The sequence below is a fragment of the Bactrocera dorsalis genome, chromosome 1 (assembly GCF_023373825.1).
Source record: "Bactrocera dorsalis isolate Fly_Bdor chromosome 1, ASM2337382v1, whole genome shotgun sequence".
Lineage (NCBI taxonomy): Eukaryota > Metazoa > Arthropoda > Insecta > Diptera > Tephritidae > Bactrocera > Bactrocera dorsalis.
Window position 1 is genome coordinate 78,375,697 of NC_064303.1, and position 27,977 is coordinate 78,403,673.

A 27,977-nucleotide genomic window follows, 5' to 3' on the forward strand; every position below is an offset into this window, starting at 1 on the left:
GAGCATGCATACATATATTTATGTCTCTTATGTGGTGACATTCCGTGTCGCAATTTTATAAAATATTTGCTGTCGAATGTTTTAAGTTCTCTGGTTCAACACATCAATCTTATTCAATCCTAAATGATTTTTACTACCAATTAAAGACCAGTTTATTCTTTTCAGATGAAATATGCTAATTTTATTGATTTTTTCTATTATTTATTGGAAACTTAACAATTTTACAATTTTAATAAAATGAAATAATATGTTTACAAAAATTAAATAATGCCGAATTACAAAATTGTCCATTTAAAATGGAAATTTCTCTCACGACTTATTGGTTAAAATTAGTCTTTTAATTTCACCTGCTTTTTTAAACACAATTTAATCCATCTAGATTAAGTGCAATATTTGTGTTTAAAAAAGCTAGGCTCAGTTGGCATGCTATTGAAAAAGAAAAAGAAAAAAAATTATCCTGAAAATATAATAATAAAAGAAAACTGAAAGTAGAGAAAAAAACTGCAAGTAGAAAAACCTGGAAATGATAGAATGCAAAACATTATAAAATGTAAATATTTATTTCATTAATTCATTACTAACCCGAAAGTAAGATGTTCTTATTCAAGCATTCTGGCTTGCAACTTACTTAAGTTTTTTTAATTTAGCATCGCGCTTCCGATGTCGTTCCCTATTTATCTCTTGTTTTTCAAACCACTTTGAATTTTTATATAGCAGAACAGTCACTAAATACTCTAATAGTTTCATTTTATGAGCGAAACATGCATTGGTTGTATCAAACCATTGAGGAAAAACATTTTCCGTTTTTTGTTTTATGGCGGACAACATCAGACTACGAACATTTAAATAGTGAGCATATTTGTTGAAGAGCTGGACGTACCACATCATCTGCAGTCGACACACTTCGAAGACCCTATCACTAGGATTGACTAGCCTTAAGTCGCCGTCATCCTTATAGTTCTTAGCTCTGATTAGGGCCTCCGAATAAAGCGTTAAATCGCTTTGTGTCTTCGTCATTGCTTTGGTGCATTCTTCGCAATGGATTTTACACAGAATTTTTTGGTAAATACCATAGCCAGTGTAATACCGCTTGATCTGGACGTCAGTTTTGTCGTCCTCTTCAACAAAATTTTCGTCTGGAATAGTGAAAGATTCCAGATCGAGCTGCTCAGATTCCTGTTCGTTTCCCTGTACATCTAGATGACGATCTTCGGGGCCTAGGTTCCAATCTAAATTTATGTCGTCATCATCCTCACAATTAGCCCCCTTATCTTGAAAATTTTGCCGTAAAATTTTCATCGAAATTAATCTACCTACAATATATTGAATCTCATTGGCTGAGGGATGGGTATTCATACCCTGACTAGCACGGACTCTATAAAAAAAATTCTCCAACGCATCTTGATTAATTTTCCCAAGGAATATAAACCTCAATTCCTCTTGATCCCTAAATAGATCTTCGCTCAACTGAATCATTCCACTTATTGTGGAGCAAAACCCACTAATACATTTAACCTGACTAGAAGCTGGAAGCTTGATTGTTTTAAAATAGTTTATGTAATCATAGAGGCGTTGGACCTTCCCGGAGTCATTCTTCAATAACGTATATTTCAGCGGATTTTTGGAAACAAAATTCTTCCAGTCTAGATCATCGAAAAGATCATTCATTTTTTTAATAAATAGCTGCGTAGGCTATGCACATTTTAATAAATATTTGTCGGAGCCGAATAGACTTTGGCTATATGCCATTTCAATGCCAGCAGCAACCGAATTGCTCAGAACTTGAGTTGCACGTTTCACGGACATTTTTTCAAATATGCTGGGATAAACATGGGCCTCTGTAAGTTTTGGGCATATTTTGAAGTGCATATTGCTCTGATCGATAGAGTAAAGTTTTTTTATAACCTTGAAGCTGGCTATTCCATTTGGAGTTGAAATATCATATTTCATAAATGTATTACGGACGGACTTAAAAAGGTGGCAATAGTCATATAAACAAAATATTTTTAAACCTTCGTGCATATAAAAGGGGTTTTCTTCAGTAATTTTTAACAAATTGAAAAGTGAAGTATTTGAGGGCCCTTGATCGCAGACTAAAGCCTTTACATTGAGATCTATTGACTTTAGTGATGCGATGTTTTTGCTCAAAATGTCTTTAAATTCAGACGGAGCAAGTCCCGTCTTGGAAATGTAGTACGAAAACACATATTTCCAATTGGAACATAACCCTTTTATCATAAAAAAACAACACTTACTACCTATAATCATGTCACGTTGGCCTTCCCCATGATCCACAAACCCATCAATAACATCCCTAACTCTATTATAAGTTAGGTCGGACTTTATTGATATTTCATCAAATAACAAAACGCAATTTCGTTCTAAAGCGGACATTTTTTTGGAAATTTTTTGTAAATTTCCCAAGACATTGGCATCGATACCAGGGACAACATACCTAATGGGGCGCCAACGCAAAAGAGAACTCTTGCTTGGTAAAGCGAAACCTAAATCGTCACGCATGAAACTATATGATTTGGTGGACATATAATTAATGTTTTGTGCCAATGTCCTTTCATTGTCACTAAAAACAATGTGCTTGGTAACGATCATCCTAGCGAATATTATAGCGTCTTGGCTAGAAGTCTCTTCGATCTTTTTATTTAATCTAAGCGCGTTACTTTGATAATACCGTGCCGATCGAGCAAATCGTTCGCGACTGTCTAAAGCAGAGCCTACGTCGCTATTTTGGGGTCCTAATCTTAATCTTTTTTCCTCTAATATGGAATATTGTTCGAACTCTTTCAATGTTATGTCGTCCTCTTCTACTCCTACTTCTACATTAGGACGTTCATAAGTCGCAGTGACGGGTGGGCACACCCAATTAGAGTCAGCACTAGATGAGCTACGACTTAGTGCTGGCTCTAATCGTAAACATGGAAAAGCCCCAGGCAAAAGTTTGTATTTAGTGACAAACTGCGAGTCAAAATGATTTCGGCAAATAAAAAGGGTATCGGAAGGCGACACAACTAAGTTGCAAGCCTTTGCCCAACTCTGCCGAACATCTTCTTTTTTTGGGAACTCGATAATCGTTACCCCTCTGGAAGCACAACTGCGAATGCAGCACCTTCTCCGTGGCAGTAGACCCGACCACAAATGTGGAGGTGCTTCTTCGTATCCTAATTACATACAGAAAAAAATTTATATCTATTTATATATTATTCATACTACTGTTAGTTATATATATACTTATATACATACATATACATATGTGTACACACAAAATAATAGGATATATTATACTTATTACTACAAAAAATATTTTGGCAGATTTTATTGTTAGTAATGTGTAAATATTTGGTTGAAAATATTGACACATCCTAATACTGCCCTCTACACCTAGAAACATTCAAACGTACTCTGCACAATGCGCAACACACACACACTTCACTTGACTTCGCTCTGCCCGCGCATCTCTCATCGCATACTTATTTAAAATATTTGCATATTTATGTATGGATGTATGTACTTTTTGCAAAAAATAATAATATTTGTATAATACATGCACAAAGTACTCACCAAGATTAAGGGTGGGCACAGCTCCTGCCTTCAATTTCTTCACACCTACTGCACTTCGTTCGAAGTGCTTAATGCAAGCAAATGCATTGTAGGTGGGTCTATCCTGCGTTGGTGGAATCCGTAAATTTTCCACCCACTTCTACAACTCCTCCTGCTTCCTAGGAAATAAAAAGAATCTCCCGGGAGATTCTGATTTGCACTCCCGAACGCGACACTTTTTTAAACTTTTGTTGCTCATTTTTTTAATTAAAACTATTTAAAAATCGTACAAAATCGAATTGGCGATCTTTCCGCGACAAAATTCATTTAGAACTAAAATTCCGTTGACGATTTCTTCTTCCAAAAATCACCTGCATATATGTAAATACACATCTATGTATATTGCCCTGCATTGGCTCTCTTATTTACATTTACATGTTATTTCTCATACACTCTAAAAACCCCTCAATCGCTGTTAAATGTGGTGAAACTCGCTCATAATTTGTCTGTGGTGAGACTCTTCCATCTCTGCGAGTTAGCCAAAAATATTTTTACGTTATTCGCGCCGTGAACCTTCTCTATATTAAACGTTCTCTGCAGCAGTAGCAGTAAAAGCAATAACAGAAATAGCAGTAACAAATTTCAAAGGCACCAACTTTATTAACAACAATAACAACATCTTCAAAGCAGCAACAAATGCAACAACAACAAAATAGTTGTAAATATCTCTTATGTTCATTAATTGCATGGGAAATAATTCCTCTAGAATTAAGTACAAAATGAGTATTATAAAAATAATAATCATGTCACTCACAACTGTTCGCGTTTAAAAAAAAGGTTAATTCTTATCTCAACAAGATACATTGTATTATTATAGTATATCAAATATATACACATTACATTAAATTGAATCTTAAAAATTTGAAATGAAGGCTCGACTAGCCAAATCATAAAATATTTTTAAAACCGCGATTCACTACAGTAAGAAGATCCTCCTGTTTATAATATAAACTCAGTTCTCCGATTCTGAACTCCAGACCCCCCAGAATAAAAGAGTACCTTTTCCTAGAAAGGATCAAAACAAATATTTAAATAAAGACAGGCAACAAAATATAAGTCATTTACATATTTTTAATTCAAATTAATAGGAAACTATTACAATAGATTTATTCAGAAAGAAATTTAAACATATTTTTGTGAGTATTGCTATAAAAATTTCATGAAACTCACAAATATATAAAACAAAGAAAACAAACAATGAACAATTAAGATACAAAAATTTATGTAGAGCACACGCTCTTAAATAAAAATAAATTTTGATATTATTTTCACAATATAAATTATAAAATGTTGTAAGTTTATTTGTAAAAAATGTCAACATGCGGGCCGGCGAGAATCCAAAGTCGAAGATGATTTACTGGTGCTGTCAATCGAGTTTCCACGTATCAAGATCACAATGTAACGGGTGGGACATCTAACGTTTTAAATTTGAATTATCTATATTTCGACATTGGAAACGTCAAATACCATTCGGTGACCAAGTGACAGATATTCAGTTAAAAGTCTAAAATTTACGAAATGGGTCGCTATTCACTAGAAAAAAACTGGGAAATATTGACAGAATGGGCAGAAGGTCGTTTGACCGAGGATGGTCAATTTGACCGAAAAATCATCTTTTCGAACGAGGCTCATTTCCACCTCGATGGTTACGTTAACAAGCAGAACTGTCGCATTTGGGGCACAGAAAACCCGCTCGTAATCGTCGAGAAGCCAATGCACCCAGCACGAATCACTGTATGGTGCGGATTTTGGTCAGGTAGAATCATCGGCCCATTTTTCTTCGAAAATGAAGAAGGAACCGTAACCATTAATGCTGAGCGATATCGCGCAATGTTAACCGAATTTTTCTTCAAGTAAATTGAAGAGGAAGACTTGGACAACATTTGATTCCAGCAGGACGGCGCTACGTGCCATACAGAAAACGCTACACTCAATCTTTTACGCCCTATCTTCGAAATTTAAATTTTTATATGGCCCACCCTATATAATCGCGGTAGAATAGCGTAGGCAAGAGGCAGTGTACATATAAGAGAATGTTTGTAGCGAATTTCAATGTGCGAATGTTAAGATGCGGCTTGTATAGGTCGAATTGAGTCCGCTTCCCTGTTGTCCATTCCCATTGTTGGTTGGGTTGGTGTACAGGTGTGGTGTGTTATATTGGTGTTGTGTTGTAATGGCATCCTGTGGTGAATTGAGCTGTTTTATTAGGATGCGCCAGTTTTACCGGGTAGAGGGGGTGGATGCTTAACTCATTTAAACATCCTGGGCCCCCTAGGCGAATATTTTGCCTAGTATTGTGCGTTTAACTATGTATTTCGGCGTACTACTGGTGGAGTAGCCGAAGCGCGGAATATGTTCTGACAGCAGAAGTATTTCTTGATGGAGTTGTAATATACTCATATTTATCCGTGTGTGTAGAAAACGGATTTTGGTTTAAAACGTACCATATGTACTTGAATGTGCATTTTAATATGCGGGTAGGTGTTTAAGAGAAGCAACTTTATTTTGCGGGTTTATTTGATTTTACTGACAACTTATTGTATATGCGATTTTTTCTTTTATCGTTTTATTAAATGCATTATTTATTATTTGCCTTTTCTGTATTTGACAATTATTGCATTTTTTATGATCGGCTTATTAAGGACAGCACCTCCATGTCTGACTCAGATATGGTCAAAATGTGTGCTATTTAGCCCTAGGGTTAGGACTGCGATATTAGAAGGATCTTGTGAGAGAGTGGACCTGAATTGCGAACGGCTTGATTTCGAATTGTATTGTAGTAATTTTCAGCTACTTTTTTGAAGTGGAATGTTAAAGTTTTCCAACAGATTCCCACCAACTACCGTTATGAGGAGCGCTTATGTAGGTTCGATAGGAACTACCTTTGCTTTTGGTAAGTCTAGGTGCGTCACAGTATCGCATTGGGCATATGGTGTACCCTTAACCTCAATTTTGGGTATAAATAAATTTTTTTTATTATTTGAAAATTATTAGGCACTAGTATATGAACGGTTTCGATTTTTCAACTATTTGAACAACTTTATTATATGTAATATTTAAGCGCCTATGCTACCGCTTAAGGATTCGTTCAGGATTGTGTTTTTTCATTATTGGCGAAAGCCATCCTGCGGGGTCGAAAAGTAGCATATATGTATATATATATGAGTTTTTAATATTGTTAGACTGAATTCTGACTTTGTTTTTTCTACCAATATGTTGGATATTGGAAAATTCTGGCTCTAGTGGTAGTCGTACGACGTACGTAGAATACTGGGCCCGAATCGCGGCACACGTTAACGAGCGAAATTCATTTAATTTTTGTTTTCGGATCGTCGTACTCGCTATCGAATGCGCACTTTCGAAATTTTGAAATTTCCTCATTCGATAACGTGTTCTCGTTTGTATATTTACGAAAGAATCGAAATCCCACTCGTTAGTTATTTGAGAAACGTTATGGTACAAATTTAAAAAAAAAGTTTTGAATATATCAGTAAAAAATAACCGGAGGTAAAATGTAAGTTAGTTTTCTTTTATTGAGTTTCTTTAATATGTATTATAATTATAACTAATGATTTAAGGACAAATGTATACAAAATAAATATGCGTAAAAAATGTGAAGAGTAATTTTATGCTACAGCATCAGATCTTAGCAAATAATATTTTGCCTAATTGTGGGCAAAGTTGCATTAAATAAGATATGGGATGCATTGTCTCTAAAACTTAACTCTGCCGGTCCTCCGATGAAAGATACTAAATTTTGACGAAAAGTAAGATCAATAAAAGTAAATAATACTAATTAAATAAATAAAATAATAGATAATTAAAATAATAATAAAATACAAAAATAGGTCTTTGCTGATCAAAAGCACAATATAAAAAAAAAATTCATTCATTAAAGCCTCGAAACAAAGGACTGGTAGTGGTCAGAACGAGGAAAAGCTTTTAACTGTAGCAGAAGAGCAACTCCTTCAAGCTACGGGGATAGATGTTGCAGTAGAAGTAAAAATCTTGGGAAACTAATTGCTTTAAAGAGGAGATCGATGCAAATAAAAGAAGAGGTATTTAAAGCAGATATGCAAAACAAAGCTGTAGAGTTGCAGCTTAAAACTCATGAGCTTGATATTTTAAGGAGAAAAGTTCAGAAATAAACACCAATATATACGATATGTTAATCCCAAGTTCCTGTTTTTATTGAAAATATATTTATTAAAACAAAATATGAATTCAATTGTTGTTGAAACGTTTAATTCGATTATTATCTAAATACAGCATAATATTGGGTTGTCAAAAAAGTCTTGCGGTATTTTTATTGATTTTTTTTTTTATTGAAATTGAAATGAATTTTTGATGACCTTCCGGAGCGTGGCGCATCTTCGACTCTACACCAGAACGAAAACGTTGAAACCATCGTTGTGCGGTGGAAATGGAAACTGTATCGGGTCCATAAACTGCACAAATTTTATTGGCGGCTTGAGATGCATTTTTGCCTTTATCGTAGTAGTACTGTAAAATATGCCGTATTTTCTCTTTATTTTGCTCCATGTTTGCGACGCTATAACTCACGAACGACTTAAAAGAAACGACAATTAATGAAACACGTGTTAGCGCGTGAAATGAGCTTTCCAAAAAGGTATAGCATGACCCGATGCGACGAATAAAACTAGAACTACGCGCTTTCAGCGCCAACTAGCGAAAATACCGCAAGACTTTTTTGACAACCCAATATGATCTCTAATTTTATGACCAATTTAGTTAATTGAGTCTCATTTCTTGTATCTATTTCTGTATTATTGTTTTCATTTACAAAATATTTACAATCTGTTGAATTTATAAACTGTATGCAGATGTTATGCAATGCTGCACATACATTGCCGAACTTTGCCACCTTTCATTACTTTTATCACGAATCCTGAAACTTATGGCCATTTGGTGATGTTTTTCATCTGAAGATGAACTTGTATAAAAAAACACGTTAGGGTTCATTTTATTGAATGCAAAAACTAAATTTAGTAAATTTATATACACTTTATTACACATATTGTATAAACGTATATTGAATATTTACGTTCAATTCCAATTCAAATACTTTTTTATTTTGTTTTGTTTCGTATTTCAATGTATTCGAATTTCTCATTTAGAGCTACACCAGGGAAGTTATTTCATAAAATTTCTATTCGTTTCGTATCGAGTGCGACGATCCGCACACTCGAAACGTTACAAAATTTCACTCTATACGATTACTTGCTCGCTCACGACTCCCGCGATTCGGGCCCTGGTTTGTACAAAAGAATCGAAATCTCATTCGTTAGCTATTTGAAAAACATTATAGTACAAATTAAAAAAAAAGTTTGAATATATCAGTTAAAAAAAATCGGAAGTAAAATGCAAGTTATTGTTCTTTTATTGTATTATAATAATAACTAATGATTTAAGAACAAATGTAAACAAAATAAATATGCATCAAAAGAATTTGATGAGCAAATAATATTTTGCCTAATTGTGGGCAAGGCAAAGTTACATTAAATAAGCTATGGGATGTATTGATGCTAATACTTAACGCTGCCGGGCCACCGATGAAAGATGCTAAATTTTGACAAAAAGTGAGATCAATACAAGTAAATAATTATTAATTAAATAAATAAAATAATAGATGACTTAAATAATATAAGTATTTGCTGATCAAAAGCACAATGTAAAAAAGGAAAATTTCATTCAACAAAGCCTCGAAACAAAGGACTGGTGGTGGTCAGTACGAAGAAATGCTTTTAACTGTAGCAGAAGAGCAACTCCTCCAAGCTACGGGGATAGATGTTGCAGTAGAAGTAAACATCTTGAGGAACTAATTGTTTAAAAGAAGAGATCGCTTCAAATAAAAGAGATACATAAAGAAGATATGCAAAAAAAGCTGTAGAGTTGCAAATTAAAACTCATGGGCTTGATATTTTAAAGAGAAAAGTCCAGAAATAAACACCAATATATACGATAGTAATTCCAAGTTCCTATTTTTATTGAAAATATATTTATTAAAATAAAATATGAATTCAATTGTTGTTGAAACGTTTAATTCGATTATTATCTAAATACAGCATAACATGATCTCTAATTTTATAACCAATTTAGTTAATTGAGTCTCATTTTCCGTATCTATTTCTAATTTATTGTTTTCATTTGTAAAATATTTGCAATATGTTGATTTTTTAAACTGTGCGCAGATGTTATGCAACGCTGCACATACATTGCCGAACTTTGCTACCTTTTGAGGACTATACCGACTTCTTTTATCGTTACTGAGAATTTTCCACCGGCCCACCGGCTGATGAAGCATTGATGGTACTGCGGTTGATAAATGTCCGTTAAATTTTTATTTCCGATAGGATGAAAGTAAATGCGTCTTTGGTAGGTCTAAACCACTTTTATGTATGTATCTTTAAATGATTTAAAATAATATGATCTATACTGAGTTAAACGGTATAGTTAATTTGTAAATTTTCTTACTCTGTTTCAGGTAAAGCCATGCGATTACTTTTATCACGAATCCTGAGTCGTTTAGCCATTTGGTGATGTTTTTCATCTGAATCAGATGAATTTGTATAAAAAATACGTTGGGGTTCATTTTATTGAAATCAAAAACTAAATTTAGTAAATTTATATACAATTTATTACACATATTGTATGAACGTATATTGAATATTTATATTCAATTCAAATTCAAATACTTGTTTTGTTTCGTATTTGGATGTATTCGAAAATGTCATTTACAGCTACACCAGGGAAGTTATTTCATAAGATTTCTATTCGCTTCGTATCGAGTGCGACGATCCGCACACTCGACACGTTACGAAATTTCACTCAATACGATTACTTGCTCGGTCACGACTGCCGCGATTGGGGCCCTGATCTTCTAGAGTTTTATTTAATATTCGGGGAAATTTCTCTAATAGTGAATTAAGGTATTGATTTGATATTTTCTCAACTTGAGTTGGTATGGTGGTAACTAGTTCTGTAACTAGTCCACTTTGTGTTTCGCTGTGCAGCGTTTTTGTGCCTTTGAGCAACATGGTGTCTCTTGACAATTTTTCGAGTTTTGGGTTTCGGGATTTGCTTTTGCAATTAAACCCCTGGTTCTTTGTGTATAAGCGCTTCTTTGAGGTGAAATGGGATATCTGCTGTAATGAGCCATTGAATTTTGTCTTTTGTGACAATATAAGCAATTAAATTTGCTTTTGCAATTTTTAAGATTGTGTGCATTGGACAAGCAGTTTATACATAGTCTTTTTGATCTGAAAAAGTTGTTCCTTTCGTTAATATTTTGTTTTTTTAAACTTCTCGGAAGTTTTAAGCTTATGCCCTCTTGAGCATAGTTCGCATGATATGATATATTTTCTTTGTTCGGATGTGAACGTTCGTGTTTTGTAAAAACTCTAAAATGCTTTGATATACCGAGCATGCCACGCTTTTCTCACAATAATGCAGGTATTTTTCCTTCATTATTATTGTTAGTTTATACTAAGAATTATTTTTCACTTTTTAGTTTGATATGCTTTAAAAGCGTGTTTTTTAGTTTTTTTTAAACTATATTTTTTCGTAAGCAATTGAGAGCTCGTTAGAGAGATCAATTCGCTTTTTGTATGCAATCCTGCTTGTTTTTGTTTGCCAAAGAACAAGTGGTATTGCCGAATAGATCCGTGCTACTTTGTGTATACTTGTACTTATATATTTTTCGCAAAGAGGAGAGAGCGAGAAAACGGAATGGAAAAAAGGGTATTTTCCTTTGTTAGTGCATATGTAAATATGTATTTTTAATATAAAATGTTAGGAAATGTATTTAATATGTATGTATGCATTTACTTTTGTTTGTTGATAATGCTAGTTGTGTTTTAAAATTTTCTTTTGCTTATTTGTTTATCCTACTTACTGTTTCTCTTTTGTTTTTTTCAACAGAAGATGTATTGCTAAATATTGCTACATATATATACATATGTATATATAAGTGAATATATGAGGCCGGATTATTTTCCTTAAATCCGAAATATTAGCCGTATAAAACTAGTCAACGGAATCGTTACTAGCGTTATAATATTGCATGCATAAGCAACAAAATTTTTACATACAGTGGACCAATAAAGTTTACATACACCTAGTTCTATTAAATTCTTCTTCTTCTTCTTTACTGGCGTAGACACCACTTACGCGATTATAGCCGAGTCAATAACAGCGCGCCAGTCGTTTCTTCTCTTCGCTACGTGGCGCCAATGGATATTCCAAGTGAGGCCAGGTCCTTCTAGACTTGGTCCTTCCAACGGAGTGGAGGTCTTCCTCTTCCTCTGCTTCCAGCGGCGGGTACTGCGTCGAATATTTTCAGAGCTGGAGTGTTTTCATCCATCCGGACAACATGACCTAGTCAGCGTAGCCGCTGTCTTTTAATTCGCTGAACTATGTCAATGTCGTTGTATATCTCGTACAGCTCATCGTTCCTTCGAATGCGATATTCGCCGTGGCCAACGCGCAAAAGACCATAAATCTTTCGCAGAACTTTTTTCTCGAAAACTCGCAACGTCGACTCATCGGTTGTTGACATCGTCCAATCCTCAGCACCATATAGCAGGACGGGAATTATGAGCGACTTATAGAGTTTGGCTTTTGTTCGTCGAGAGAGGACTTTACTTTTCAATTGCCTACTCAGTCCGAAGTAGCACCTGTTGGCAAGAATAGACGAAATTATCTACAACTTCAAAGTTATGACTGTCAACAGTGACGTGGGAGCCAAGTCGCGTGTGCGACGACTGTTTGTTTGATGACAGAAGATATTTCGTCTTGCTCTCGTTCACTGTCAGACCCATTTGCGTTGCTTCCTTGTTCAGTCTGGAGAAAGCAGAACTAACGGCGCGGGTGTTGTGGCCGATGATATCAATATCATCGGCATATGCCAGCAGCTGTACACTCTTATAAAAGATTGTACCTGCTCGATTAAGTTCTGCAGCTCGAATAATTTTCTCCAGCAGCAGATTGAAGAAGTCACACGATAGGGAGTCGCCTTGTCTGAAACCTCGTTTGGTATCGAACGGCTCGGAGAGGTCCTTCTCGATGATGACGGAGCTTTTGGTGCTGCTTAACGTCAGTTTATACAGCCGTATTAGTTTTGAGGGGATACCAATTCAGACATCGCTGCATAAAGGCAGCTCCTTTTCGTGCTGTCGAAAGCAGCTTTGAAATCGACGAAGAGGTGGTGTGTGTCGATTCTCCTTTCACGGGTCTTTTCCAAGATTTGGCGCATGGTGAATATCTGGTTGGTTTTTGATTTACCAGGTCTAAAGCCACACTGATAAGCCAATCGGTTTGTTGACGGTGGGCTTTAATCTTTCACACAATACGCTCGACAGAACCTTATATGCGATGTTGAGGAGGCTAATCCCACGGTTGGCGCAGATTGTGGGGTCTCCTTTTTTTTTTGATTGGGCATAGCACACTTAAATTACGATACGTTTATTAGTTTCAAAATGAATAAATTTTGTGTTGTTTTTTCTATCCATTTCAAGATATGTATATTTAACCTTAAATATAGCATATCAAAATACTTTTTTTTTTACAAAAATAAAAAAAATTAATGCTAAAGCTTAAAATGCGCTTAATTCATATCAAAAAAGTTTACGTACACCAATGACTATTTGTATAAATAAAAAGTAATTTCAATAGTTTTGGCGGTTTTTGGCCGATGCTACGGCTGCTACTATGCCGGTCTCTTTCGACCAATTCAGCGATTTTATGGCAATTTTCGGCGACAGGCTTTCCGGAGCGTGGCGCATCTTCGACCACCTCTACACCAGAACGAAAACGTTGAAACCATCGTTGTGCGGTGGAAATGAAAACTGTATCGGGTCCATAAACTGCACAAATTTTATTGGCGGCTTGAGATGCATTTTTGCCTTTATCGTAGTAGTACTGTAAAATATGCCGTATTTTCTCTTTATTTTGCTCCATGTTTGGGACGCTATAACTCACGATCGACTTAAAAGAAACGACAATCAATAAAACACGTGTTAGCGCGTGAAATGAGCTTTCCAAAAAGGTATAGCATTACCCGATGCGACGAATAAAACTAGAACTACGCGCTTTCAGCGCCAACTAGCGAAAATACCTCAAGACTTTTTTGACAACCTATTATATGTATGTATGATAATTTTAAATTAAATGAACTGAATATGCTCACTTTGGTTTTGTAGGGTATATTCCTGTGTATAGCATGCCTGCTCGTATTTTTCCAATTCCTCTTTCCTTCTTCCAGCTGAACCACAACCCCGTCTCTTGAAAGTGTTGTTTGTTGGTTTGTTTGTTAAATTCGCGCCCGCTTGTTTATTATATTTTGTTTTGTTTGCTGTTGTTGATTGGTTTTATTTTTGTTTGGATTGTTATATATGTATGTACATTAAGGTGGGCCAAAAATTAGTTTATATTTTATTTTTCGTAGTTACCATGAAAATCTCATTCAACATGACTAAAAACAAGTCCTGGTAAAATCTGAGCTCTTTATATTAATATTAAGAGGTGCCTCATCGACATTTTCGATTTCCCATATAAATTACATGGAAAAAAAATCATTTTTTTTGTGGTGGTTATTGTGCGGAGATTTTAATGTGCACGCGATGGCGGCCAGTAGATGGTAAACTCGATTCCGATACTACTCGAGAATCGAGTTTTCTCGTTAAATAATCGATTTTTAAAAATCGATTTTCAGTAGTCGTAGTGGATTAAGAATCGGTTCTTGACATTCGAAAAATCGATTATTTTACGAGATGCGGATGGATCGACATCTAGAGATCCCAAAAAACACATATAAAAAGAATTGGAGGGTCAAAAGAGAGTGACCAAAAAGAGATGTGTTACATGTTATAAAACAATGTCAAGGAGACACAACGCGGCGTATGCGCGAAAAAATGCCAAAAGGGTGAACACTATTGTGAGCAATGTCAAGAAGCATTGTGTTTAGTGTGTTTTCAAAACCACAAATAAATCATTATTAAATTTTTTTCTTCTGAAATAGTTATATTCATCTGTTTTTTTTTTATATTATATATCTTACTTTTTAAGTCCTAAAATGAATTTTTGGAATAGTTATATTGAATTGCACTTGTTTTCGTTGAGAAGAAAATTTTTATAGTGCAAAATAAAATATATTTATCTAAAATATATAATGTATTTCTTACTTTTTAAAGGCCTAACTATAATATGCATATGCAGCCGTATGTTACTGTCAAAAAATTAACGAAAAGTCTGTCAAATGCATAAGGAACGGAGAGTAGACTTTTGAATGACTATACATAATGTACTTACATGCAGAAGAGAAAATGGTCAATAAACATTTCGTGCTTTGATTTTATATTTCGTCTGGATTTTGCTAAAATGACTAGAATATTAAAATATTTAAAAACAATTAAAATGCTTACTTCTCTGTTGGACGGAATATGCATATTGACAGAAATTAGTGAAATTAAAAAATAGAGTTCGGTCATGTTCAGTGAGGGAAATAAACAGGAAGAGAAAGTAGGATAGTTTTTTTGTACGATTCCTAGAAATGAAGAGGACTGATCATATAGATTTTTTTATATACACGCGATTGAAATAAGGGGCATATTTTTTGACGTAAAAACATTACATTTTTCAGTATTTTCGACTAAACTTTGTATAAAACATTCGTCGTCCTACATCTTCAAATTCAAAATAATGTATCTGTTGACAAAAAGCGAAAACAGCTGATTCCGTACGGAAGATGCGACCAGTTTCGCATTTTCCTTAAGAAAATGACGTTTGAAAAAACTTGACGAAACTTGATGTAATAAAGTACATTATAGTTGCAACATACAATTTGTGTGTATTCGGACAGTTGCTTACGCTGGCTTAAGCTAGCTTATGCACATTATAGTTATGCCGGAATTACATGTGCAGATGATGTATTCTGCATGCAGATCTGCACTATTTTTTCCAGCCAAAACACATGTGCAGTAAATTTTGACAATCAGCTGATTGAAATTTAAAAATTTTAAAATGGAAGTGGAAAGAAAAAAAAGATTGCAACAATTGCTTTTACTTCTAGTTGCCAAAAAGAAATTAATTAATATTTTAAGCTTGTGCGCGATAGGAACATATAGGTCCGGTTTTCGCTCACGAACTCAATCAATTTTTCTTCCATGTTTTATATCTTTTGTTTATTTTCACTGAACAGCTGAGCGCAATTTAAAATGTTGCCGGACTTTGCTCAAAAATTAATTATTTGAATGTTGTCAGCACTGCCTCTGCGCAGAGAAATTCAAATTTCACATGCCGTGCAGATCTGCATTGAGGTGCAGAATTTGAACTGTCAAATCAGTACAAATTTTTTTTCTGCACGCAGAATTCTGCACATGTAATTCCGGCATTAGGCCTTAAATCCTGAAATCAGTCGCAACCGAGTTGTCAAACCGTACGGTCGCATTTTTCTTTTTCTCTCGCTAGTGCTGCTGTTGAGCATCTTCATTCTAGCGGTGTCTGTGTTATAACGCTACTTTACAGTTGTGCACAAATAACTTTTTTACTGTTAATTTCTCGTTGTGTTTATTTCTTATTATTAACTTGTGCTACATTCATACATTTTTGCATACATAAGAAGTAATATTTTCACAATGCCTGGGGCCAACAATCTGGGTGATAATAGGTTTGCCCTATTATCCTCAGCCCAGAAGACTAAAAAAAAGCCTGAACAAACAACGTTGGACCCATTTCCGGAACTCTCCATAACAAAGAAGGATGACCCCAAATACCTCGTCATTAAGTCGCGGGATGCCAGTATACCTATTACTTCCATCTCCTGCTTCGCGATTTACAAAGGTATTCAATCTATCAGTAAAGATATTAACAGCGTCTCGTCACTTCGCGATGGCAGCCTACTCCTCCTTGTAAAAAATCAAAAAATTGCTGATAAATTCCTTTTCACTAAGTATCTACCCGGTGCAGGTGCTGTTGAAGTTGCTCTTCACAGCACCCTTAACTCAGTCAAGGGCACAATTTATGCCCCCTTTATTTGCCAACTTAGCGACGATGAAATAATTGAAGGTCTCAAGGAACAAGGTGTCTCTGCAGTCCACAAGTTTAACAAAATAGTTAAAGACGTTCGTGTACATACTGGTGCCGTATTATTAACATTCAATAAATATACACTTCCTAACAGAATTGATGTAGCCTGGAGAACCCTAGATGTCCGTCCGTACTACCCTAATCCCATGCGCTGCAAAACTTGTCAGCTATCAGAACTGCGTAAAAACTCTTTCCTGTGTCATTTGCAACCTTCATCCTAACCACTCTCCTCCTTCTGATTGCACCAGAGTTTACTGCGCTAACTGCGCAGGTGAACACCCCTCGTCTTCAAATACTTGCCCTAAATTTATTCAATCGAAAGAAATATTAAAAATTAAAACTATACACAAATGCACCATGCGTGACGCCATTACCATGTATAAAAATCAACTTCCTTCCACCCCATCCCCCTTCTCCTTCGCCAACGTAATAAAGATAATACTTCAATATCAATAAACTCTAACCTCAATAATAACGCAACAACAACAAAAGCTACCAACGATTCATCCCTCCACCAACAATCCATTGCATCACATAGAACTTCCAGAAACTTCAAAAAACTCCCCTCTTCTATACCCTCCATCCTTGGATTCTTCCCCCTCCCCATCTTTCTCTCCACTTTCCCACATCTCATCGCCCTCCTCACACACCTTATCTCCCCTGGCATCATTTGCCATCTCCCCTCTTGCTCATAACACCTATCCAACTTCCTCCTCCCTTTCATCTCCGTCACCCTCGTTGATGGAACAATAAATTCCCATAACCTCACATTATTATTTTTTCTTTATTTTTCTATCCATGTTATCCATCCTTCAGTGGAATATCAACGGATACTTAAATAATTACATCGAACTCGAACTTTTATAAACTCATCATTATTTGTGCCTATTCCCCTCCTAATGAATCTTTCACTTTAAGTTATTTCAAAAGTTCACTAGCCCAATTAATTCCTCTTCTAACCCAAGAAAGGTCTGGGCTTACATAAGGAGACTGTCTGGTTTAACCTCCTTTTTCCGATTCCCCTCCTCAATTCTCCTCGTGGCAATCTACTATATCCGCAAGATATAGCCTTAGAATTTGCGCTTCAAAATCAGTACAATTTTATCTGACTCCCCTAATATCAGTCACCAAATCTGTGCTGATGATTTAGTATTATTTTCTAATTCCTCCGATTTGTTCGTTGTTACGTCTTCCTTTTCTAAAATCTTATCCCTCTTATTCCATTGGTCCGGTTCTTCGGGCACGTCAATTTCTTCCTCTAAATCTAAGTTATTACATATTTGTAAGACATCATTGTAATACACCCACACTTACCGTTAATAATATAAATTTAATCTGTACAGATAGTTTTAAGTTCCTAGGCTTAATATTAGACTCTAAGTATTCATTTAAGCAACATTGTCAATATGTAAGAAAAAGACTATTTGTTACCAACATCTCCGTTAAAAAACATATTGCCTGAATCTGGAAATCCAACGCAGGATTACTCTTGCCAACAGGTGCTACTTCGGACTGAGTAGGCAATTGAAAAGTAAAGTCCTCTCTCGACGAACAAAAACCAAACTCTATAAGTCGCTCATAATTCCCGTCCTGCTATATGGTGCAGAGGCTTGGACGATGACAACAACCGATGAGTCGACGTTGCGAGTTTTCGAGAGAAAAGTTCTGCGAAAGATTTATGGTCCTTTGCGTGTTGGCCACGGCGAATATCGCATTCGATGGAACGATGAGCTGTACGAGATATACGACTACATTGACATGGTTCAGCGAATTAAAAGACAGCGGCTACGCTGGCTAGGTCATGTTGTTCGGATGGACGAAAACACTCCAGCTCTGAAAGTATTCGACGCAGTACCCGCCGCGGGAAGCAGAGGAAGAGGAAGACCTCCACTCCGGTGGAAGGACCTAGTGGAGAAGGACCTGGGCTCGCTTGGAATATCCAATTGGCGCCACGTAGCGAAGAGAAGAATTGACGGGCGCGCTGTTGTTGACTCGGCTATAATCGCGTAAGCGGTGTCTACGCCAGTAAAGAAGAAGAAGAATCTGGACTGCCTTTTTAAAAAAAGACAATATGGAAGACAGCTTATATAAACTCTATCATCAATGATGATCCTGCTCAGCTTTTAATGAATACAACTATTATCCCACCAGTCAGCCGAAAGCCTATGATGCTAATGCTGCGTACTATAGTTTATATAATAAATTGTTTATTATGTAAGCTTTAATAAAATAAAATAAAATAAAAATCCTGAAATGAATTTTTCTTACCTAAATTTGATTCACTATTTTTGGGCTTTGGCAGACCAAATTACAAAGTCCAAGTCAAAAAGTCTTACATCCTGGGACCGAACAAATTTTATTTCAATAGAAAATGTATGCAGAACGTTTCCATCGGTGATCACAATGTCGGTAAAAGAAACACGACATATGACCACGGGTGGTAACGATGTCCCATAATGAGAATCTAGTGATATATGAATGGCTAATTCGGTCAATTTGTTGTGAATGACTATTAAGCATGGCTATTGTGAATTGGCGCACCTTCTGCATACATTTTTAACAAAAAAAAACTGTAACAAATCTTTATAATTGAAATAAAACTTATAAAATCTATTTAAAACTTACCTTCCTCAACAATTTAACGACGTAATATGTCTTTATGTAAAATGACAGCTAAAACAGGGTTGCAATTATATTTTTGCTTGACATTGCACGCAAATATACACGGGTTTTGGTCTGACATATTTTACAGCCTTGAAAATAATTTTCTGCGGGTGTTTGTTGTTGTGCCGGTGCACCAAGAGGAAATATATGCAATTCTGCACCGTACAAGGATTTTGCAAGCATATACATATACATATAGGTTGTAAAAAAAATAATAATAAAAAACTGAATTTTATTTAAAAGAATTAAATTTGCTAGAAGTAACAAATGGGTAACAGATAGGGTTGTTACTGCTTGCTCTTGCTAACATGCTTATTTGCTAAAGGTAACAAACTGATAACCAAAATAATAACACTAACAGATATTCGGGTAACAAATTCTTTTTGTTATCCATAACACATAGGTAAGCTATGCGCTAACAAAATAATTTGTTACCCGTAACTTACTGTGAAGAGATTTGCTAACAAATGTATGCATTCTGTTAGAACAAGGCAGCATGCGATATTTGCCATTGGTTAGAGCGAGATAACCATTGAACATCAAATAGCTATGTGTTACTTTTTTCCACTCTCTGAACAAAAGTAGCAAATATTTTAACGAATGCAAAAGTGAACAATAACAATTCGCTTATACGTTTGCTAACAGCTACCCGTTTTGCAGGGTCGAGTTACAAACTGTCAAATAATCAGTGTTACCAAACTAATATAAACAAAAATAAGTTCAACACCAATAAAATTTGATACACCCCGGTGTTTGTCCGACCAGGATTATTTTTTTGAAGCGCGTCGTGATGCACCTCGGAGTTGGACCGACCAAGGTTATTTTTGTTTAATACTATGTTCAGACCGAAAATTTCAAAGATTAGATTACATTTAAGCATTTCATAACCCAACAGTGTTCTCACTGCCGTTCTTCTTCTTCTTCTACTTAATTGGCGTAGACACCGCTTACGCGATTATAGCCGAGTTACGTGGCGCCAATTGGATATTCCAAGAGAAGCAAGGTCTTTCTCCACTTGGTCCTTCCAACGGAGTGGAGGTCTTCCTCTTCCTCTGCTTCCCCCGGCGGGTACTGCGTCGAATACTTTCAGAGCCGGAGTGTTTTCATCCATCCGGACAACATGACCTAGCCAGCGTAGCCGCTGTCTTTTAATTCGCTGAACTATGTCAATGTCGTCGTATATCTCGTACAGCTCATCGTTCCATCGAATGCGATATTCGCCGTGGCCAACGCGCAAAGGACCATAAATCTTTCGCAGAATTTTTCTCTCGAAAACTCGCAACGTCGACTCATCCGCTGTTGACATCGTCCAAGCCTCTGCACCATATAGCAGGACGGGAATTATGAGAGACTTATAGAGTTTGGTTTTTGTCTGTCGAGAGAGGACTTTGCTTCTCAATTCAATATCATCGGCATACGCCAGCAGCTGTACACTCTTATAGAAGATTGTACCTGCTCGATTAAGTTCTGCAGCTCGAACTATTTTCTCCAGCAGCAGATTGAAAAAGTCGCACGATAGGGAGTCGCCTTGTCTGAAACCTCGTTTGGTATCGAACGGCTCGGAGAGGTTCTTCCCGATCCTGACGGAGCTTTTGGTGCCGCTCAACGTCAGTTTACACAGCCGTATCAGTTTTGCGGCGAAACCTAATTCAGACATCGCGGCATAAAGACAGCTCCTTTTCGTGCTGTCGAAAGCAGCTTTGAAATCGACGAAGAGGTGGTGTGTGTCGATTCTCCTTTCACGGGTCTTTTCCAAGATTTGGCGCATGGTGAATATCTGGTCGGTTGTTGATTTGCCAGGTCTAAAGCCACACTGATAAGGTCCAATCAGTTCGTTGACGGTGGGCTTTAATCTTTCACACAATACGCTCGATAGAACCTTATATGCGATGTTGAGGAGGCTAATCCCACGGTAGTTGGCGCAGATTGTGGGGTCTCCTTTTTTATGGATTGGGCATAGCACACTTAAATTCCAGTCGTTGGGCATGCTTTCGTCCGACCATATTTTACAAAGAAGCTGATGCATGCTCCTTATCAGTTCTTCGCCGCCGTGTTTGAATAGCTCGGCCGGCAATCCAGCGGCCCCCGCCGCTTTGTTGTTCTTCAGGCGTGTGATTGCTATTCGAACTTCTTCATGGTCGGGTAATGGAACGTCTGCTCCATCGTCATCGAGTGGGGAATCGGGTTCGCCTTCTCCCGGTGTTGTGCTTTCACTGCCATTCAGCAGGCTGGATAAGTGTTCCCTCCATAATTTAAGTATGCTCTGGGCATCGGTAACTAGATCACCTTTGGGGGTTCTACAAGAGTATGCTCCGGTCTTGAAACCTTCTGTAAGCCGCCGCATCTTTTCGTAGAATTTTCGAGCATTACCCCTGTCGGCCAGCTTATCGAGCTGTTCGTACTCACGCATTTCGGCCTTTTTCTTCTTCTGTCTGCAAATGCGTCTCGCTTCCCTCTTCAACTCTCGGTATCTATCCCATCCCGCACGTGTTGTGGTCGATCGTAACGTTGCGAGGTAGGCAGCCTGTTTTCTCTCCGCTGCGACACGGCACTCCTCGTCGTACCAGCTGTTCTTTTGCACTTTCCGAAAACCAATGGTTTCGGTTGCAGCTGTACGTAAGGAGTTTGAAATGCCGTCCCACAGTTCCCTTATACCGAATTGTTGATGAGTGCTCTCAGAGAGCAGGAGTGCAAGCCGAGTAGAAAATCGTTCGGCTGTCTGTTGTGATTGCAGCTTCTCGACGTCGAACCTTCCTTGTGTTTGTTGGCGTGCGTTTTTTGCTGCACAGAGGCGGGTGCGAATTTTGGCTGCAACAATATAGTGGTCTGAGTCGATGTTAGGACCTCGGAGCGCACGCACATCTAAAACACTGGAGACGTGTCTTCCGTCTATCACAACATGATCGATCTGGTTGGTGGTTTTTCGATCCGGAGACAGCCAGGTAGCTTGATGTATCTTCTTATGCTGGAATCTAGTACTACAGATAACCATATTTCGGGCCCCGGCGAAGTCGATCAGCTTCAACCCATTTGGGGATGTTTCGTCGTGGAGGCTGAATTTACCGACCGTAGTCCCAAAGATACCTTATTTGCCCACCCTGGCGTTAAAGTCGCCAAGCACGATTTTGACATCGTGGCGGGGGCATCTCTCATAAGTGCGCTCCAAGCACTCATAAAAAGCATCTTTGGTCACATCGTCCTTCTCTTCCGTCGGGGCGTGGGCGCAAATCAGCGATATGTTGAAGAACCTCGCTTTGATGCGGATTGTGGCTAGACGTTCATTCACCGCAGTGAATGATAGTACTCGGCGACGGAGTCTCTCTCCCACCACGAATCCAACACCAAACTTGCGCTCCTTTATATGGCCACTGTAGTAAATGTCACAAGGACCTACTTGTCTCTGTCCTTGTCCCGTCCATCGCATTTCTTGGACGGCGGTGATGTCAGCCTTTATTTTCACGAGGACATCAACCAGCTGGGCAGCGGCACCTTCCCAATTAAGGGACCGGACATTCCAGGTGCATGCCCTCAATTTGTAGTCCTTCTTTCGTTTGCCATGGTCGTCATCAAAAGGGGGGTCACTCATCCGTGGCTTGTTGTTCCTTTTCATTGGGGGTGTTTTTTTACGTGGCGGGTCCCAAACCCAGCGCACAACCCTATGCAGGGGATGTTTCGCCTTCTCACGTTAGCTCGCCTTCAAACGGATGTTCTTAGGCTACCCAGAGGATACTTGGTCAAAGACCGGAAGTCGTGAGCTGCTTGAGTCATATGCAAAAGAATCGTTTCTGGCCACTCCCAAGTGAATGGCGATCAGAGAACTTTCCTCACTTGCGTGAACTTCTACACATGACTCCATCCTCCTCTCACTGCCGTTAGAAAGATTAAAAAACAGCTATTATTGTCATTCAAGAATTCACATCGCTTAATATTTATCAAAAGAAAAGATTGACATATAGTATTTTGAAATAAAAGCCGTCTTTTTTTAATATTTTCCATATAATAGAAATAATGAATGCATTTTTCATCTTTTTGGTCGATTTTCAGGTGAAATTAGATTCATTGCTTTAAAAAAAATTTGTTTGTTTACATTTTTCCCCTTTGTAGTGTCTAAATCAGCTGTGATAATGTAACAGATTTCCAGTGCTGACTAGTTTTTTCCAGTGCTGACAAGTAGATTGCGCAAAATCAGAGTCGCACGGACAGATTTAGCGTGGATCAGTTTCAAATCATTTCAATGAAGTGATTTGGAACTGTCATTTTTGTATGGCGAAATCTTGATAAATTTTTAGGATTAGTGGGATAATCCATTCAACAGCCGAAATCGTGTGATTAAGTGTCGGTCTGAACATAGTATAAGAGCGGCCAAAGGCCGCCCACGCAAAAAGAAGTTCAACGCGAAAAAATTTGATACACGCAAAAAAGAGCCATATGCGAAGAAGTAGCAATGCCATAGAGGGTATAACAACCTCTCTAGCATCTGATCATATTTGACTGTTTGTAGCTCTTTCGTTATTGTAATACTATGTTCAGACCGACACTTAATCACACGATTTCGGCCGTTGAATGGATTATCCCACTAATCCTAAAAATTTATCAAGATTTCGCCATATAAAAATGACAGTTCCAAATCACTTCATTGAAATGATTTGAAACTGATCCACGCTAAATCTGTCCGTGCGACTCTGATTTTGCGCAATCTACTTGTCAGCACTGCAAAAATATTAGTCAGCACTGGAAAACTGTTACATTATCACAGCTGATTTAGACACTACAAAGGGAAAAACATGTAAACAAACAAATTTATTTTATAGCAATGAATCTAATTTCACCTGAAAATCGACTTAACAAATGAAAAAATGCATTCACTATTTATATTATATGGAAAACATTTCAAAAAAAGACGGCTTTTATTTCAAAATACTATATGACAATCTTTTCTTTTGATAAATATTAAGCGATGTGACTTCCTGAATGACAATAACAGCTGTTTTTTGATCTTTCTAACGGCAGTGGGAACACTGTTGGATTATGAAATGCTTAAATAAAATCTAATCTTTGAAATTTTCGGTCTGAACATAGTATTAGGTAAATAAATTTCAACAATAAGTTGAATATTGAATTAAAACGTTTTTTGTACTGTATAATGTTAAATAAATGTGTAGAAACGAATTAGTGAAGTGCTAGTAGGCATAAAAGTGTAAAATATAAATAAGTGCAAAACTAAATTTATATCGAGAAAATACGTACTTCAAATAGTGGTAATTTTGGTAAAGGTTCAGGAGAGCGGCTTTTCCGAAAACGTGCACCAATTTTCACGGGAAAGGTCTTAAAATTCGTGTTTTTAATTCCCCTTTATTCTTCTTCTTTCTGCAATAATAATGAATTATAAATTTTCCTATAATGTTTTTCTCATGTTTACCAATATCAAATATCGAGAGTATCGATAATTCGAAAACGATCTGGACATGAATCAATAGTGGCCATTCGAATTTACAACAGTGATGCTGTAATTTCGAACATAACTTGCCATTTTCGTTGAAGTGAAGTGATTGTAAAGTTTTTATAAAAATAACATAAAAACCAATTTCTCTTATTGATTAAGTAAACAACATCAATAATTACGTGTATATAGCTTATAGAAAGTATAGTTTTAACATCTAAAGACGTGTAAAGTGTAAAAGTGAATTTATTATTTCGGGAAATACGATGTTTTTTTTGATAAAAACAAAGAAAATATTGATTTTAAAGGCACGCGCCATACATATTCGTAAAGTAGAATTGAAAACGAGTATTTTAAGACCTTTCCCGTGAAAATTGGTACACGTTTTCAGAAAAGCGGCTCTCCTGAACCCTTACCGTAATTTTCAACTTTAAACGCGAATATTTCGAAATCTATAAGCTTCCTGTGGCCGTAAATATATATATTCTTCATCTGGAGAATCTCCTCTATTCAACCATACCCATTTTATTTAAACTATAGACATTTTTTTCACTCCAAGTCAACACTGAATTGCTTAATGTGAGCGCAGTTTAATTCACAAATGGCAGCATTGTTTATCTAAAACTTGGCATTACTTCTTATGCTTTTTGACGTTTACTTTCATTTTGAAATTTTTAAACGAGTGTAGCGCTTGCATTGAGGATTTTTTATTACAAAGTGTTCACATAAACAGACTCGTATTTTGAAATGAACAAATTACAAAAGAAACCACCGAATCGCACTGAGTTGGCAAAATTGATAAAAGATGTACCAGAAGAGTATCAACAACACATTCAGTCAATGTCGTTAAAAATGATGCAACATCCTGCATATGGACAGCCGTAAGTGAACTAATTACTATCCTGTCTCATTAGAATATTTTTTTTATTAATGAATATAACACAGCTACCAATGGAGTACGCGAGACTTTGAAATGGGTGCTCCCTTAGGGCGTGGAAAGTTTGGTCGCGTATATTTAGCTCGTGAACGAACATCAAACTTTATAGTAGCTATGAAGGTAATGTTTAAAGCTGAACTGGAAAAGGGAAATGTACAGCGACAAGTCCTTCGTGAAATTGAAATACAAACAAGACTTAAGTGAGCATATTCGTCACTGTTATTTATTTTGTAAATAATTAATATCTTCAACAGACATCCAAATATATTGAGATTACTGACTTGGTTTCATGATGACAGCCGAATATATCTTGCTCTTGAAATCGCTTCTGAAGGTGAATTGTATAAACATTTGCGCAATTCGCCACAGCGTCGTTTTGAAGAACCACGAGCAGCTAAATATACTTACCAGGTAGCCGACGCTCTTGAATATTGTCATTTGAATAATGTTATACATCGTGACTTGAAACCAGAAAATATTTTGTTAACATCATCAGACGATGTCAAACTAGCCGACTTTGGATGGTCGGCACACACTATATCTAATAAGTAAGTTTTCTGCAACAATAATCTGTTATAGCTAAGTTTTTATTTATATCTTATGGACAGGCGTAAAACGTTATGCGGCACTTTGGATTATTTACCACCAGAAATGGTAGATGGTCACATATATGACCATTCTGTTGATCATTGGTGCTTGGGAATTTTATGTTATGAGTTTTTAGTCGGCTGCGCGCCTTTCGAGTCGAACGATAACGAAAAAACTTACGAGAAAATTAGACGTCTGGAAGTTTATTATCCTTCGCATATGAGTTCTGGGGCAAAGGATCTAATATCAAAGGTAAGAAATTACAATTTAATATAACCAATGTTTCTATTTTATACATAAGTTGATAATCCATTAATTTGCTAAAAAAGTTAATTGTAATAGGAATTAAACTCAATATCAACATTGTGTAAGGGATTAATTTATATGCAATGGTAGATAATGTTTTGTATTATCTATTAAGTATAGAAGGGCTCAGTTCCAGTTTAAACGAACATTTCATACTCTGGCAATTTACCCGGAAATATCATCTTTTTTGATATAGTTTTATTTAAAAATCTAAATGAATTACAAATCATAAAATCCGGGTCATTTCGGAAATCGTAGTATCGGCTATTGTGGGAATTATCGACTGGATGCAGATTGAGAACCGTTCCTACGACAGCCGGGTCTAAGTAATCGGAACGGACCCGGATTATAATCCGTTAAATGAAATCTTGAAATGACACGTAAAAAGGAGGTCCTGTACGATGTCCACACTCGCGGGCGCCATTTCGGTCTAAAACAAAAATTTCAAAAATATTATTAATCTGTTTATTTTGAAATTTGGCAAAATATTGCGGTTTCAACAAAAAGTTTTTCTCAGAATGGTGTTTTTCAAAACCGTTTCCACTCTCAAAGAAAGAGTTTTGAAGATATCTAGTTCTAATTTGGGGAGAACATTTTTAACGTCATTCGCTATCGCGTTATGGAAGCTTTAATTTTTTTCAGATCTTTTTGTTTTCTACGAAAAGCTGTCAAAAAAGGGCAAACATCGATACTTTTTGTTCAAACTGTCAAAAAAAAAAAAAACGAAAAACGTTTCCATAGCGCGATAGCCACTTTCCTACAGATTAATAATTTTTTGGAAATTTTTGACCAAAATAGCAGCCGCAAACGTGGACAGTATTTTTACGAGTGATTGAAATTACTATTAACTATTATGTACCCAAAAAAATAAACATAAACAAATCATTTTGTATTCGTAATGTATGTATTTATTTATAAAAAAAAAAACACGGACTGATTAAGTTAATTTCAACATTAAAGAAAATCGCGAAAATCAGTGATTCTTCGGAGGGTCACACTGAGATGATCCTTTAAGGTTGTACATTACAAAAAGTGAGGTAAAAGCAGTTATGTTAATTATTTTAATTTTAATTTTATGATTTCAGTTGTTACGAAAATCGAATAACGGACGCATTACACTCGTGGAGGTTATGAAACATCATTGGGTCAAAGAAAATATGGCTATAAGAAACGCTTACTTAGAAGAGAAAATGAGGCGTGAAAAAGCTATAGAATAAAGTTTTTCTTTATCTTTGTATTTTTTATATAATAAAATGTTGCTCTCGAAATAAATTTAATAATACAAATTTTCACAAAGAGGTATGAATATAAGTTAACACATTA

The 27,977-nt window shown here is 36.4% G+C and overlaps 2 protein-coding genes across 6 annotated transcripts; one reads left to right on the forward strand and one right to left on the reverse strand.

Annotated features, from left to right (window-relative positions):
- Nucleotides 1-101: 101 nt before the first annotated feature.
- LOC125776999 (uncharacterized) lies at nt 102-25,130 on the reverse strand. 3 transcript variants are annotated; one of them, XM_049450646.1, is made up of 3 exons: nt 24,631-25,130; nt 629-3,176; nt 102-501 (listed from the first exon to the last, which is right to left on the reverse strand). In XM_049450646.1, exons 2-3 carry the CDS (start codon nt 1,666-1,668, stop codon nt 453-455), a joined length of 1,089 nt encoding a protein of 362 aa, XP_049306603.1. In that variant the 5' UTR covers nt 1,669-3,176; nt 24,631-25,130; the 3' UTR covers nt 102-452. The 3 variants fall into 3 exon arrangements, with proteins under 3 accessions (XP_049306603.1, XP_049306601.1, XP_049306608.1); XM_049450644.1 differs by lacking the exon at nt 24,631-25,130 and adding an exon at nt 3,577-4,320; XM_049450651.1 differs by lacking the exon at nt 24,631-25,130 and adding an exon at nt 3,577-4,318 and having other exon boundaries at nt 102-517; nt 583-3,176.
- LOC105223686 (aurora kinase B) lies at nt 24,502-27,950 on the forward strand. Of its 3 annotated transcripts, none has more exons than XM_049450716.1 (6): nt 24,502-24,641; nt 25,512-25,704; nt 25,769-25,960; nt 26,015-26,308; nt 26,369-26,600; nt 27,740-27,950. In XM_049450716.1, the coding sequence occupies exons 2-6, from the start codon at nt 25,571-25,573 to the stop codon at nt 27,869-27,871; spliced, it is 984 nt and encodes a 327-aa protein (XP_049306673.1). In that variant the 5' UTR covers nt 24,502-24,641; nt 25,512-25,570; the 3' UTR covers nt 27,872-27,950. The 3 variants fall into 3 exon arrangements, with proteins under 3 accessions (XP_049306673.1, XP_049306679.1, XP_011199773.1); XM_049450722.1 differs by lacking the exon at nt 24,502-24,641 and adding an exon at nt 27,615-27,669 and having other exon boundaries at nt 25,442-25,704; XM_011201471.4 differs by lacking the exon at nt 24,502-24,641 and having other exon boundaries at nt 25,446-25,704.
- Nucleotides 27,951-27,977: the final 27 nt, after the last annotated feature.